At 31.8% G+C, this 15,523-nt stretch overlaps 1 protein-coding gene across 1 annotated transcript; it reads left to right on the forward strand.

Moving 5' to 3' along the window:
* Positions 1–5,664: 5,664 nt before the first annotated feature.
* Positions 5,665–12,550, forward strand: LOC133332704 (ionotropic receptor 25a). Its single transcript, XM_061541082.1, has 9 exons — positions 5,665–5,773; positions 8,482–8,631; positions 8,701–9,174; positions 9,248–9,485; positions 9,546–9,660; positions 10,587–10,832; positions 10,913–11,505; positions 11,568–12,083; positions 12,147–12,550. Exons 1-9 carry the CDS (start codon positions 5,665–5,667, stop codon positions 12,529–12,531), a joined length of 2,826 nt encoding a protein of 941 aa, XP_061397066.1. The 3' UTR covers positions 12,532–12,550.
* Positions 12,551–15,523: the final 2,973 nt, after the last annotated feature.

Here is a 15,523-nt window from a genome sequence, read left to right on the forward strand (position 1 = left end):
TTTCATGGATTATATCCAATTTTCGAAATGGAAGGCAACGAGATAATTGGTATGTTCTACTACTTTTTGCTACGATAACGAATTTTCCTTTGTGATATCGAAGAAAATAGTAAAATTTAGTAGATTCTTGCATTACGGTAACAAACCAAAGGTGTAGCATTGAATTTTCTTATATTTAGACCTCGGATTTTTGCATATTTTTTATGCTTTATCCGATTGGACTCAAATTTTGCATTTAGGCGTTTCATGCTTTAATTGATTGATATTTGGGGTCATGTCAAAAATATGCAAAAAATATGCAAAATATATGCAAAAAATATGCAAAATATGCAAAAAATATGCAAAAAATATGCAAAATATGCAAAAAATATGCACGGTATGCTAGGTCGATATGCGATAAATATATGCAAAAAATATAGAAAATATGCATTGTCGATATGCAAAATATGCCAAAATATGCAAAAATATGCAAAATATGCAAAAATATGCAAAATATGCAAAAATATGCAAAATATGCAAAATATGCAAAATATGCAAAAATATCCAAAATATGCAAAAATATGCAAAATATGCAAAATATATGCAAAATATGCAAACATATGCAAAATATTCAAAAATATGCAAAATATGCAAAAATATGCAAAAGGTCGCAATATTAAAGATAGGTCGCAATATTAAAGATAGAACTTTGAAATTTTGCACATATATTATTATTACTCCTAGGATGTTTGGTATTGGAAATGGGATATATCGGTCCACGTTTTAGTATATCGCCATATAACGGTTATATATGTTTGCATGTTTTATACATATATTTAGCAAATTTTTCATAATGCCCCAAAAATCTAACAGTTGAACCATGAAACGCATACATGCACAATTAGATTTCTATAGGTTAAAAATAAAGAAAGCACACAAATTCGAAAACTACCCTGAATTTTTTTTTGTTTTTTTTGTTGATTAAAATGATTGCATATGTGAAATATGTTGCTCATATTTGCACATATATTGCATATTTTTCATATTTTTTGCATATTTCTCGCATATCGACCTAGCATACCGTGCATATTTTTTGTATATTTGCATATTTTGCATATTTTGCATATTTTGCATATGTTTGCATATATTTTTGCATATTTTGCATATATTTTGCATATTTTTGCATATTTTGCATATATTTTGCATATTTTGAATATGTTTGCATATTTTGCATATGTTTGCATATTTTTGCATATTTTGCATATTTTTGCATATATTGCATATTTTTGCATATTTTGCATATTTTTGCATATTTTTGCATATTTTGCATATGTTTGCATATGTTTGCATATATTTTGCATATATTTTGCATATTTTTGCATATTTTGCATATATTTTGCATATTTTTGCATATTTTGCATAGTTTGCATATATTTTGCATATTTTTGCATATTTTGAATATGTTTGCATATTTTGCATATGTTTGGATATATTTTGCATATATTTTGCATATTTTGCATATTTTTGCTTATTTTTGCATATTTTGCATATTTTGCATATTTTTATATTTTGCATATATTTTGCATATTTTGTATATTTTTGCATATATTTGCATATTTTTGCATATGTTTGCATATGTTTGCATATATTTTGCATATATTTTGCATATATTTTGCATATTTTGCATATTTTTGCATATTTTGCATATGTTTGCATATATTTTGCATATATTTTGCATATTATTGCATATTTTGCATATATTTTGCATATTTTTGCATATTTTGCATATTTTTGCATATTTTGCACAGTTTGCATATTTTTGCAGATTTTGCATATGTTTGCATATTTTGCATATATTTTCCATATTTTGCATATGTTTGCATATATTTTGCATATTTTATGCATATATTTTGCATATTTATTGCATATCGACCTAGCATATTTTGCATATTTTGCATATCTCGTGCATATGCAAAATATGCAAAAAATTAAAAAATATGAACCCTTCAAATAATTCTAAATCCTTTGAAACGAATTTGTGTCCAATCAGAATTTCGATATCTTCTTTATTAAAAAATATGCAAATATGCAAAATCCGAGGTCTACTTATATTTTGTGTTTGTTGGGGCCTGAAATCATTAAATGTCATCCCAATTGTACAGTTGTAAATAAAATGGATTTTTTTTAAATGGGGTTATATAATGTAAAAAAATTGTTAATCTTATCTTGTTTTACTCGATTAATGGCTGAACACATTATATTTATGTGGAAGCATGAATTAAAATAACTAAGTCCTAATTTAGATTAGGCGAGTTTACTTGCCGCAAGTCTTTGTTTGCTGGAGAGAGGGGCAAGGGGAATATAAATGGAAAAAAATTGCTCGTACCGACAATTTTCTGGCAATTCGTTTTGTGTATTTGGTTTGTACTGTCATTTCAGAAAAAATAATTCAATTCAGAAAATATATGTTTGCAACCGAATTGCCTTGTATAGACGCATGAAGCAAGTTCAAAAGAGAACGATAAGAATTGCCGCAAGTATACTCGACTAATATAAATCAGGACTAATTGTAATACAAAAACAACATTATTGTTATAGAAAATAAATTCTCAATGCCTAAAATTGAATATTAGGGTTGGTCATAGAACTTTTTCGGAATATATTTCTATATATAGGGGAGAGGTGGGCACCTTTGAACACTCTTTGCTTTCAAGCCTTATAAAATTTTTTATTTTATAATTTTTGGTTTCTTAAAAATTTTAACTAATAGGTACATATGTAACATTTAAAAATGAATATACATATGACATACTATAAGCTTTATAAATATATATTATTACTGCCCCCCAGGGGGGCAGCTTTGAACAGGGGATGGCATTTTTGAACGACATGGTTTTTTACAGTGTTTATGTTCAAATATGTATGCATTTTATTCATGAAATGCATGAATTCATTAAAAAATATATAAAAAATGTTCAAAAATTTAGATCAAAAGTCATTAAAACATAAAATGACTTAAAAACAAAAATTAATATGGTGAAAAATACAGTTAATTTCGTAACCTTATTAGCCCATTTGAAATTTTGAGAAATCGAAGCCAAAAGTTAAAAACTCCCTTTTTTACTCGAGTTTAATGGGCATGTTCAAAGGTGCCCCATCCATGGCATTTTACGGAAATTTAAAATAACTTTTTTTGTAATAAATATATATGAAAGAAATTACATTAGTTATGTTTGAAATGATTGTTGGAATGCAAAAAATTTGTTTGACGAAAGAAAACTATAACAGAATTCTTCTTCCAAATGAATAAAAGTTTACAATGACACTGAGAAAACATGGTCACCCATGCACAATTTTTCGACAACTGAAAAAGCAAGCCAAATTGGTTTACGCATATAGAGAACAAGATTGTCATATACAAAAATGTGGTTGGGGGTCGGAAAAATATTAAACCAAGATTTTATGGGCGCTGTTCAAAGATGCCCCACGTTCAAAGGTGCCCCACTCTCCCCTATATATATAAATCATTAATTCCCTAAATAAAAATATTGTTGTATTAACGCACTAAAATAGCACACTATAAAATTCATCTCTTACTTTTTCTGGTATGTTTTGGGACCAATTCAGAATGATCACATTTAGAATATTATTTGAAGTTAAGGCTCTAATATATTCTGACAATTAATTAAAAAAAAAATAATAAAAAACAGGAAGTCGTTTAAGCCATTTTTTTCATATATTGCGATATTTAAGGCTTTGTGTTTGATTTGTTTCAAAAATATTGTTAAGTGGTATTAATTTTGTTTGTGACTTTTTAAAATGTATACGTTTTTATTTCTAGATTACTTCTCATGTAAATTCCCTGGATTTCTAGATGTTATTTTCCAGTAAAACGGGAAATAACATTTCTAAATATATACACATGTTACCAAAATTGTGTGACGCAATTTTATGTTAAATACGTATATGAGTCGTTTATTTTGAAAGTGGTTTAAGTGCATTATGTCTTATATTGAGATATGCAAGTATTTGTGTTTGATTTGTTTCAAAAATATTGTTAAGTGATAGGGAATATTAGGAGCAAGCTAATATAATTTTAGCGTAAATTACCGCAAATATAATAAAAATTAAATAAGGAATACCTTATTTGCTGTATTAAAAAGAAAATTCAAAATAATACGTTTTTTACACAGCTAATTCATAACTACTGTATATATGAATGTAATTGTACGATTGTATGTAAGCATGTAATTAATTATTAAAGTTTTAATTGAGATACGATTTGTTTACACCATATTACATATTTGTCGTTTACCATTCAATTTCAACCCCCATTGTCAGGTGGAATACTGATGATGGGACACATCAAGTGGGTTGGACAAAAGTGAATTTTGTGCTGAGGTGTAAAACTTCCAATAAGTGATTAGACAATAATCACCAAGGTTACGATGCCCATACACCGGCAACATATTGCTCCCCTCGCGACTAATAAAATCAAATGCATTGAAACAGGCCAAATGTGTTGTTCGTTGTAATTACTAACATGTCTAGAATGGAACTGAATCGAATCGAACAAAAAAATAACACTATAATTCAATGGTGGACGAGAGAAGGCGAAATTGTTGTAATCCCCAACTCCTGTACATATGTGACACAATGTAAACACAATTAAAGTCGTGAAATGCAATCTAAAAGTTACAGTATTTTGAAGGAATACAAATATTCAGCACTATTATAAAAATGTTGGGAATTTGGAAATTTGAATTCCCTCATCCAAAAATAATAGTAAATTTATATTGTACCGGATTAATTGTCAATTCCATTACATATTTGTGAAATAAACCCTCATATAGAAGGTTAATACGGCATTTACATTAGAACTTTTTACCGGGTTAACCTACTCTATGTGGATTTATTTGGCATGTATACAATGGAATTGACAATTGAAACCCACTGGGTTAACGAAAACCGGTATAATGTAAACGTACTATAACTCCTGTAAAAGGTTCTAATGTACAAGTAATTTAATTAAATTGAATTTACATTTTCCAAATCTAAAAATATTTATAATGAGAGTGATTGGGAAATAAAAAAAATGCACAATATTTTTTAAAACGTACTTTTGACATTTTTTATAAAAATCGATTATTTCAAATGACTAAAAAGATTCACGCCTCGTTTAACGTATTTTTAAATTCTTAGCTGTATTTTTAACTGAATTGACTATAATTTAACATGTTCTAACTTGGTAGGTAATATTTTAATACAGATTTAGTGGACTTTTTATATTTTAAAAACGATGTAGTTGTAATTCATATACGATGTAGTTGTTATTCATATATATACATACATATAACATTTCAAAACACTGTGCATTGGCGTGCGTGTGAGTTGTGGCTAACCACCCACGTGTAAACACAATTATCCTTTCATTAGCCACATCAGCTTGGTGGTCAGTCAGTCTATCTATCAGTGCAACTATCTAAAAGGGAAACAGTCAACACATACTCATTAACAATATCTGTTTTCGTGGTTATTGCCATTTTCGAATTGAAGTTAGTTATATTTTGGAATTTGTCGGAGTAATAACCATTTCCGGAAAGTTAATAAGTCGTTCGTTTTTATTTGAAAATTTAAGTCAAGGATACATATTGTATTTTATATGTTCAAGGATAACTATTTGAAATGATTGTTCCACGCTTGAAATTCATTCATATACTTCTATTATTTTTAAAAATACTATCACGGAGATATTTGCTGGTTTCATCACAAACAAGTCAAAATATTAATGTTTGTAAGTATTATGTAATATGTATATCTAATAGATTCAGCTATATATTATACAATTTGTTTGAAATAATGCAAATATATACTGTATACTTATTTTAATGTATAGATTATCGATTTTTTAAAGCTAAATTTATAACATTATTTATTAATATGTAAACACATGTATCAAGTTTTTACAATTGCGCAGTTTAATTGCGTCTTTGAGTAAAATCTACAATATTTCATAGGGTGCAGGACTTGGATATAAGAGCTATTATTATATAATTTAGTATTTTCAACATAATTCTTTTGATATTTTGAAGTTTTTTTTTGGATTCAATACCTTATAACATTAAAACAAAACATGTACATCTTTTTCTGCATTATGCAATACCAACAATCTCTGTGGTTTGTTATATTTTAAATTTTTGCCATAAATGATGCATTTCTTGGTTTGTATGTATTTGTATGTATGTATTTTAATTTGCTGAAGTTAAGGAAATCTTTATGGTTTAAGGCACGTTAAAACTATAATTTGTATCTCGATTTAGTTGCTAAATCGAGCTAAATTTACTTCAATTTACTGTGCAAAATTAATTCCACTAATTATCTCGATTTGTTCGAAATCCTATTTTAAATTGAGATAACATTTAAATAGAAGAATACAATAATTTAAAAAGAGGAATAGATAAATTCTTTTTAGTATTATGAGAACCACTGAAATGTATTTCCGGTCAAAGTTGAAGAATGCATCAATTCTAATATAATGACTATAAATGTAGATACTGCATAAATACAAATGCAATACAATGATATTGACGTATTTTGAAGCATACTTTTAGGATAAATGTTTATCTTTTTTTGTGCAAAAGCAGTTTTGAAGGACATATAACAGCTGACAAATCCACATCATTTCATTTTAATACTAGTCTAAACAGCTAGGATTTTTTATCTCGATTTGCAAATCGAATGGATTTAGAATGTATAGTCTAAACCACAGTCGGGCGAAGCACCGCACGCGTGCTCTCTCGCGAGAGTAAGTATCGCTATTCTCTCACACACATTCAACTGAACCAATTGAAAAACCATTGACACACACACAAAGACAAGTGCGTGAGAACAGAATTTTGCATGCTCTGCCCGTGCCTGGTCTAAACACACCTTAAATTAATATAATGCACATTATCACGATAAAAGCTATTGCTATTTAGAATGCGTAATCTAAACGCGCCTTAAATCGATATAATGACGATTATCACGATAAAAGCTATTGCCATTAATAAAAACTAAAATTATTTTTATTATATTTTTTAATTTATAAAAAGAAAATAAAAAATGTTTATCCATCGCTACAACAAAAATCTGCTTTGAAAAGGACTGTTTCTAGTATGAAGGCAAATGTCGAACCTTGACAAATTTGAATTTAATTCGCATATGCAAGTTCGCATCAGTGCGAAATAAATACATGTTATCAACATATCAACGACCTTTGTAAAGCCACATAGTCCAATATGCCTGAACAACCGCTTAACCAACGGCGAAACGTGTCGCATAATGGTGGGTAGGTCCTTCTCCTGGCTTTCGTTTTCATTGCAAAACTTTGATCATTAAGTTCGACTCGAAAGAGTATAAATAACTCAATTAAAAAGAAAATAAAAAATAATGAAGAAGATTTTGGCTGGTTCTGGAATAAAGCATTTGTTGGTCATCAGTTACTGAGTAATTTTTACGGCCAATTTAGAAGTCAGCATTTCAATACTTTTCGTATCCTTCTAGTATACACTTCCAAAACCCCAGTTTCTATCGGACTTTGATTATTGTTAGTATACCACATATTCTCCAAGTCGTATTATTCAACAGCAAGCAAAAAAGTCAGTTATCATATGAGCATAACGCTGCGCATTGGTAAATGTCCTTCCATAGTCGTTTTCAAAGAAGTAAAGTTCAATCAGAATCTCAAGAGCGCACAAAACTGTGACTTTTTCTGGATTTATCATTTGAGAATTCTCAACATTTTAATAGGTTCGTTCGTTTACTCAATAATTTGTACGAATTTGTACAAATTATTACAAAATGTTGTTCGTTTACCCAAAAGTCCAGTAAAAGAGAGTGAATTGAGAGAGCAGATTTGACAGTTGTGTTACTGAGTATTTGCTAATTCTTACAAGGAAAATTTACTCAGTAAGAATTTTCTTGTACCATCAGCTGATATTTAATCAGCTGTTTTGTTATGTTTTGTAAAAAAACAAAAAATTGTTCTCAAGAAAATTGATTGTTTTGTGAATTTTATTTTGATTTTGTATCATTAAATACCAAAATGGATGTAGAAAACGCAAGTATTTAAAAATAAGGTGTTTGTGGGGAACAAACAACATCAATTTTCCGCTTGTTATCCATTTTTCTAATAAAAATGTTGTTTTTTAGTTTGCGCCAATTTGTTTATTGTTTTAATCAGCTGTGTCGAAACAATCTTTTTACTGGATGTTGTTCGTTTACTTTTTGCAGTTTTCTCTCTTGAGAAGGAAAAAATCGTATTTACTCTCTGCAAATTCTCACTGAGTAAATATTACTGGGAAAGTAAACGAACGAACCAATGTGTTGTGAGATAGTTAAACGATCCACTAATGTCAATGTCAAACTTTGAACTGAAAAGAATTACTGCCCCATACTTTTGAAACCACGAAATGGATAACCTTTTATATTATTAACCTTACTTTTCCCCGCCAATTTTAGTGTTCATCAATGAACTTGACAATGACCCTGCATCGAAAGCTATCGATATCGTTCAGACGTATTTAAAGAAAAATGCAAATTATGGTTTGTCGGTGCAAATCGATAAAATTGAAGCGAATAAAACGGATGCTAAAGCTTTGTTGGAATCAAGTAAGATGCAAACAACTTAAACGCCTAAGCAACTATTAAAAACTATTTATGTAATTTATTTTTGTTTAGTTTGTGTAAAATATGCTGAAAGTGTTGATAACAAACAGCCACCACATGTGGTATTCGACACAACAAAGTCTGGTATAGCATCCGAAACGGTTAAATCTTTTACACAGGCTTTGGGATTGCCCACAGTAAGCGCATCCTATGGCCAGGAAGGTGATCTGCGACAATGGCGAGACATGGAGGAAAGTAAACAAAAATATTTGCTGCAAGTAATGCCACCAGCTGATATAATACCAGAAGTTGTACGCAGTATTGTCCGAAAGATGAATATAACCAATGCTGCCATCCTGTACGATAACACCTTTGTCATGGATCACAAATACAAATCGCTTCTGCAAAATATTCAAACACGTCATGTTATAACGGCTGTGGCGGAGGGTGAAAGTGCCAGAGCAGATCAAATTGAACGTTTGCGTAATTTGGATATAAATAACTTTTTTATATTGGGTAGTTTGAAGACAATTGGACAAGTACTTGGTGGGTTTTTGGAAATTATGAAGAATTTGACATGTTTGCAACTCTTCAATGATGTTTTATTTCCCTTTTATAGAGTCGGTTAAGCCGGCATTTTTTGAGCGTAATTTTGCCTGGCATGCGATTACACAAAATGAGGGCGAGGTAAGCAGTAAACGTGACAATGCTACCATTATGTTCCTGAAACCTATTGTATATTCCCAAAATCGTGAACGTTTGGGACAATTAAGAACCACATATAATCTAAATGAAGAACCACAAATAATGTCGGTGTTCTATTTCGATTTAGCTCTAAGGACTTTCTTGGCAGTAAAGTGAGTTGTGATTATTGATATTTGTAAAATATATTTTAAATTATTAACTATTTAATTCAGAGATATGCTGCAATCAGGTGCTTGGCCTGCTAATATGGAATATTTGGGTTGTGACGATTTTCAAGGTGGTAATACTCCAGAAAGAAATATTGATTTGAGGCAGGCATTTGTTCAGGTAAGAACACGGTTAACGGAAATCGTAATTAGACATATCGATTTTTATGTTCGAATGGGCATCGTTGAACCACTCAAACCTAAAGGTATAAATGTGTTCATTCGATGGTAACAATGGCATCGGCTTCGATACTCATGACTCTCAGCTTTGGGAATTAAGGTCGCATTTTTTTGCTCCATAAATTGGGCAAAAATTTAGCAGATCGCCTTGCCGATGTTATTACTAGGGATTTTGGTATAATATCACCTTGTGATCCGAAAAGGGACCTACCCAAGATACATTGCAATTCCTACTATCGGAGTCATAAATATTTGTGGGAGTAATGTCAAGAGCATGGCATAATTACAGGAGGTAGTCTCATTTGAGAACGTGATGATGGCAACCCTTTTTAATTTGGAACTCATCTATCAATTTTATATAATATGAAAAATAAATTCCATAAAATTTTATAAATGTCGATTGGCATCTTTTCAATAAATTGAATTGTTTTAGAGGCAGGGATCTTCAAAATATTTATAAATATACCTTATTTATCAATTGTTGTCACTGAACACATAATATGCGTTACATTTCGAAGGAAGATATTTTTATTTAAATTTTGAAAGCTGAATACTGTCAAAGGCAAATTTATGAAAAAATTGGAAACATATGACTGCATGAGACTACCTTGTATAATTATGCCGTGGGCAAGAGCTTACCGCATAAACTTAATCCAAAACATACTCTATCATCAAATTAAATTATTATCTAAATCATTTTATTGATACATTTGCATTGTCATTTTATTTCAATTAATTATAAATTCTTGTATTATCGAAATCACAACTTGTTAATAACATTTAACATCGTGTTAACACATTCGGGTGTTAATCGATTGTCGTTATTATCGTTTGTGAATAAATCAAAGATTTTCATTTTGATTTTAGGTTACCGAACCGACATCATACGGTGATTTTGAATTGGTCACGCAACCAGGAAAACCATTCAATGGTTACAGTTATTTCAAATTTGAAATGGATGTAAATGTTGTACAAATTCGAGGTGGTAATTCCGTCAATAGTAAATCAATTGGCAGTTGGACAGCTGGTTTAGATTCCCCACTTGTTGCTAATGATGAGGAAGCTATGAAGAACCTAACTGCTGATACTGTATATCGAATCTTTACGGTTGTGGTAAGTATAATATGTATAATAAAGCTCACAAATTTCCATTATTATATATTTTTACATTCTCATAAACTCCCTTCTTTCAGCAAGCACCATTTATTATGAGAGATGAAACGGCGCCCAAGGGATACAAGGGCTATTGTATTGATCTTATCAATGAAATTGCCGATATTGTACATTTCGATTATACCATCGAAGAGGTAGAAGATGGCAAATTCGGCAACATGGATGAAAAAGGTGAATGGAATGGCATCGTAAAGAAACTGATAGACAAAAAAGCCGATATTGGTCTGGGATCAATGTCTGTGATGGCTGAACGTGAAATAGTCATCGATTTTACGGTACCCTATTATGATTTAGTTGGTATCACTATTATGATGCAGAGACCAAGTACACCTAGCTCGTTGTTCAAATTCTTAACTGTGTTGGAGACAAATGTCTGGCTATGTATCCTGGCCGCATACTTCTTTACCAGTTTTCTTATGTGGGTCTTTGATCGCTGGAGCCCGTACAGCTATCAGAATAATCGAGAGAAATACAAAGACGACGATGAAAAAAGGGAATTTAATCTGAAGGAATGCCTGTGGTTCTGTATGACTTCTTTGACACCTCAAGGTGGTGGCGAAGCACCGAAAAATCTTTCTGGACGTTTAGTGGCCGCCACATGGTGGTTGTTTGGGTAAGTTGCCAATGCTATAATTATCAAACGTAATAACTGACATTGTTTCATTGTTCCTGCAGCTTCATTATCATTGCTTCATACACTGCCAATTTGGCTGCTTTTCTGACAGTGTCACGTTTGGATACACCCGTGGAATCATTGGATGATCTTGCCAAACAATATAAAATATTGTATGCCCCACTAAATGGTTCATCGGCAATGGTCTATTTTGAGCGAATGGCAAATATTGAACAAATGTTCTATGAAATTTGGAAAGATCTGTCACTCAATGATTCGCTATCGCCCTTGGAAAGATCACGCCTAGCTGTATGGGATTATCCGGTTAGTGACAAATATACGAAAATGTGGCAAGCCATGCAAGAGGCACAATTACCGGCCACACTAGATGAGGCGGTTCGAAGAGTTCGTAATTCAACCACAGCAACTGGATTTGCATTCTTGGGAGATGCTACAGACATACGTTATCTTGTAATGACTAACTGTGACCTTCAAGTGGTGGGAGAAGAATTTTCACGTAAGCCCTATGCCATAGCAGTGCAGCAGGGTTCCCATCTAAAGGATCAGTTTAATAATGCGTAAGTATTTCAATTTCACTCCTATTCTAACATATATAGACTCATAAAATGTTTAATTTTCAGAATTTTGACTCTACTCAACAAACGACAATTGGAAAAGCTCAAAGAGAAATGGTGGAAAAATGATGAAGCTCAAGCCAAGTGTGACAAACCGGAAGACCAATCCGATGGTATTTCAATTGAGAATATTGGTGGTGTATTTATTGTGATTTTCGTTGGCATTGGAATGGCTTGTATTACACTGGTCTTTGAATACTGGTGGTACAAGTATCGTAAAAATCCCCGTATTATTGATGTTGCTGAGGCGGCATCGACACCACCTGGAAAAGATGTGAAATTAGCCGAAGGCATTATACTGGGTCAAACCGGCAAGGAATATGAAAAGGCAAATGCCGCTTTGCGTCCCCGTTTTAATCAATATCCCCATAATTTTAAACCTAGATTCTAAATGTGTAAAATGACATTCTAACAAAAATTATACCATTTTGAGTGTTTATTGTTTATATTGATAATCGTGCACATTTGACGTTGCTTTTAATAAATTGCACCGTTTAAAGTTTCATTTTTTTAGAATCATTATGTATTTTATCATGCGGTATGTATGGAGTGGATATACTCATGGTACTGTGGTTTGTTATGCCAAATCCATATACAAAATGTGTGAGTATGTGTAATGTTTTGAAAAAATATAACAAAATAATCAGCCTTATTCTGAACTATGACTTATTCTGAACAACATTTCATAGTGATTTTTTTTAGCATTCTCGCTTTTGCCTCATTCTGAATGAAGTTCGAAAGCGAAAAAATCCGCTATGGGGAAAAATTAATTATTCTGGATTACAGGAAGTGGGAGAATGGGATGACATTTTTTGCGAAATTTTTCACTAATAAAGTAATACATATTTTTATAAAAAATATCTACACTACCGTTTACCATTTTTACTCGGACAAATTTTTCGAGCAAAAAGTTTACAAAGAGAACGTTATTTATTTTTGTTCAATATTTTACCAGTTTTGTGGGTTCAGCAACGGTTTTCGAGTACAAAGTTGCAAAACTTGTAAAATTAGTAGATTAGTTATTCTGGATTACAGGTAGTGGGAGAATGGGATGACATTTTCAGTGTTCAGTAACGGGTTTAGAGGGTTCAGTAACGGGTTTAGAGTAAAAAGTTGCAAAATTAGTAGATTCTTTTGGGGCCTGGAACGGATCTACAATCAGCCTTATTCTGAACTACGACTTATTCTGAACAACATTTCATAGGGAATTTTTAGAATTCTCGCGTTTACTTCATTCTGAATGAAGTTCGAAAGCGAAAAAATCCGCTTTGGGAAAAAATTAATTATTCTGGATTACAGGTAGTGGAAGAATGGGACGACATTTTTTACGAAATTTTTCGCTAATAAAAACATAAGTAATACACATTTTTATGAAAAATATCTACACAATACATATTCTATAATTTGAAACTCGAAAACAACTCAACCAAACATTGACATGGAATGTATAAAGGTAATAAGGAATATTTAAGCCGAGTTTGATGCATTTTGGATGCGAAATAAAGACATTTTGGGCAAGAATCTGTCCCTTCAAAAAAAAAAAAAAAAATAATAATAATAATAAAAATTATGGAAAAAGCACATTGCCTAATTTGCCTGGCGAGCGCTGAATACGTTTTGTAGGACAAAATAAAGGAGATGGAGCATATCATAAAATAATATGGAGAGATAAAATAATATGCCATGCATTTACCATTAAGTTCAATTTCAGGCCCGTACCTATATTCTGTGTGTTGTGTACCAAAATACCCACCCACCTTTATAGGGTTGTTGAACGTCCGTATTACCCAAATACGCAAGAACCTTATTTACTTGTGTGCCAATTGAAAACGGCGAAAATGGAAGAAAACATTTTCTTAATTACCTGAAAAATATTTATTAAACCACCATCGTAAAAATAACATCGTACGAATACGAATGAATTTAGGTACGACCCTCAGAGACTAGCACCCTGTTTTTGTAAAATTCAAAAATCATATTAAAAAAAGGTTTTTTGATTTACACCGAAAATAATTGGCATATTTTAAAACCAATGAGTTTGGTCGTACGCCACTCGAATTCGTTCAGAGAAAAGTAAGATTTTGAAAAATATATCGTAATTTAATTTAAAATGTTTTGGTTTTGACTTGGTCAAAATTTAAAATCAATGGCTGATCGAATTGTGCTGGATAAATCTTACTGGAACAAATTTATCCAGTAACATTCAGTAAGTTCTCAGCGTAGAACTATCAAACTAGCTCTCTCTTTTACTAAATTTGTGAATAAACAGATAATATTTAGCAACATTTGGTAACAATTGTTACCAAATATCGAGTCACCATGCACCGCGAATGTTTCTTTGAAACGTCACACATGAATTCAGTTCAGAATTCATTTCATTAAAGCAATTTTAGAAACAACATATATCATCGGATTTCTCTACATTTCATTTTAAGGAGATAACCCATATTTGCAGATGATTTTCATTTAAGAGAAAATTCAAATATCAAATTCTAATAAAAATTTGACTTTAAATCGTATTTTTTTATTTAAAATTGATGGTATTTTTTTTTCTTTTTGTAAATAAGTGTGAGTGTGTATATGTATATGTAAACAAATACCAGCTGACAGTCATTTGAAATGATCTCAAAACCAGTGTAAAAACCTTAATTTATTTTCAGGATTTCGTAAATCAACATCATAAAAAGTGCGTAAATGCGCTATTAATAAAACAACAAGAGTGTAAAAGTGTACTCCTTCAGGTTTTCAACTGATATGGTAAGTCTTGTTTTATTAACGAATGCGACTGTTGTTGTTGTTGTTGTTGTTGTAGCAACTATCTTCATGTTTGTTGTATTAATCTGGTTCTGACTCCTCTGTTTCCAGGTTCAGGAAGGTTGCAACCTGTAACGGCTGCGTCCAAAGAGATTCCGGAGACAGATGAGTGGGTTTAGCAGGGCAGTTAAAGAGATGCAGCGTATCATGGGGTCCAAATCCACATGCAGGGCATGTGTTTGGAACCGCGCTGTCAATTCGGGCCCAATACGAATTGAGGCGGCTGCACCATCCTGATCTTAGTTGGGCTAAAACCACTCTCGTTTGTCTAGGCAGCTCACGTTCTTCTGCTGCTATAGGTGGTGGGTGGACTCCAAGTACAGCATTCACACGGTATTGGTCCATTGCCTGGGTCACTGCTTCCGTGTGAATGTTGGTAATTCCTGCTCGATAAGCCTCAAGATCTAGGGGTTCTCTCTTATACCGTTGGACCTCTCTCTCTAGATCCTGTAGGTCTCTCCTTACGTGCCTGGGTGGGGGAATTCTATCCATAAGATTATGGCATGGATGATTCCTGCGATAACACCCAAGCAGGTACTGCATCGACAACATCCTGTTGTGCCGATGTA

The sequence above is a fragment of the Musca vetustissima genome, unplaced genomic scaffold (assembly GCF_032173495.1).
Source record: "Musca vetustissima isolate MV318-11 ecotype Yass unplaced genomic scaffold, APGP_CSIRO_Mvet_v1 utg71614, whole genome shotgun sequence".
NCBI lineage: Eukaryota > Metazoa > Arthropoda > Insecta > Diptera > Muscidae > Musca > Musca vetustissima.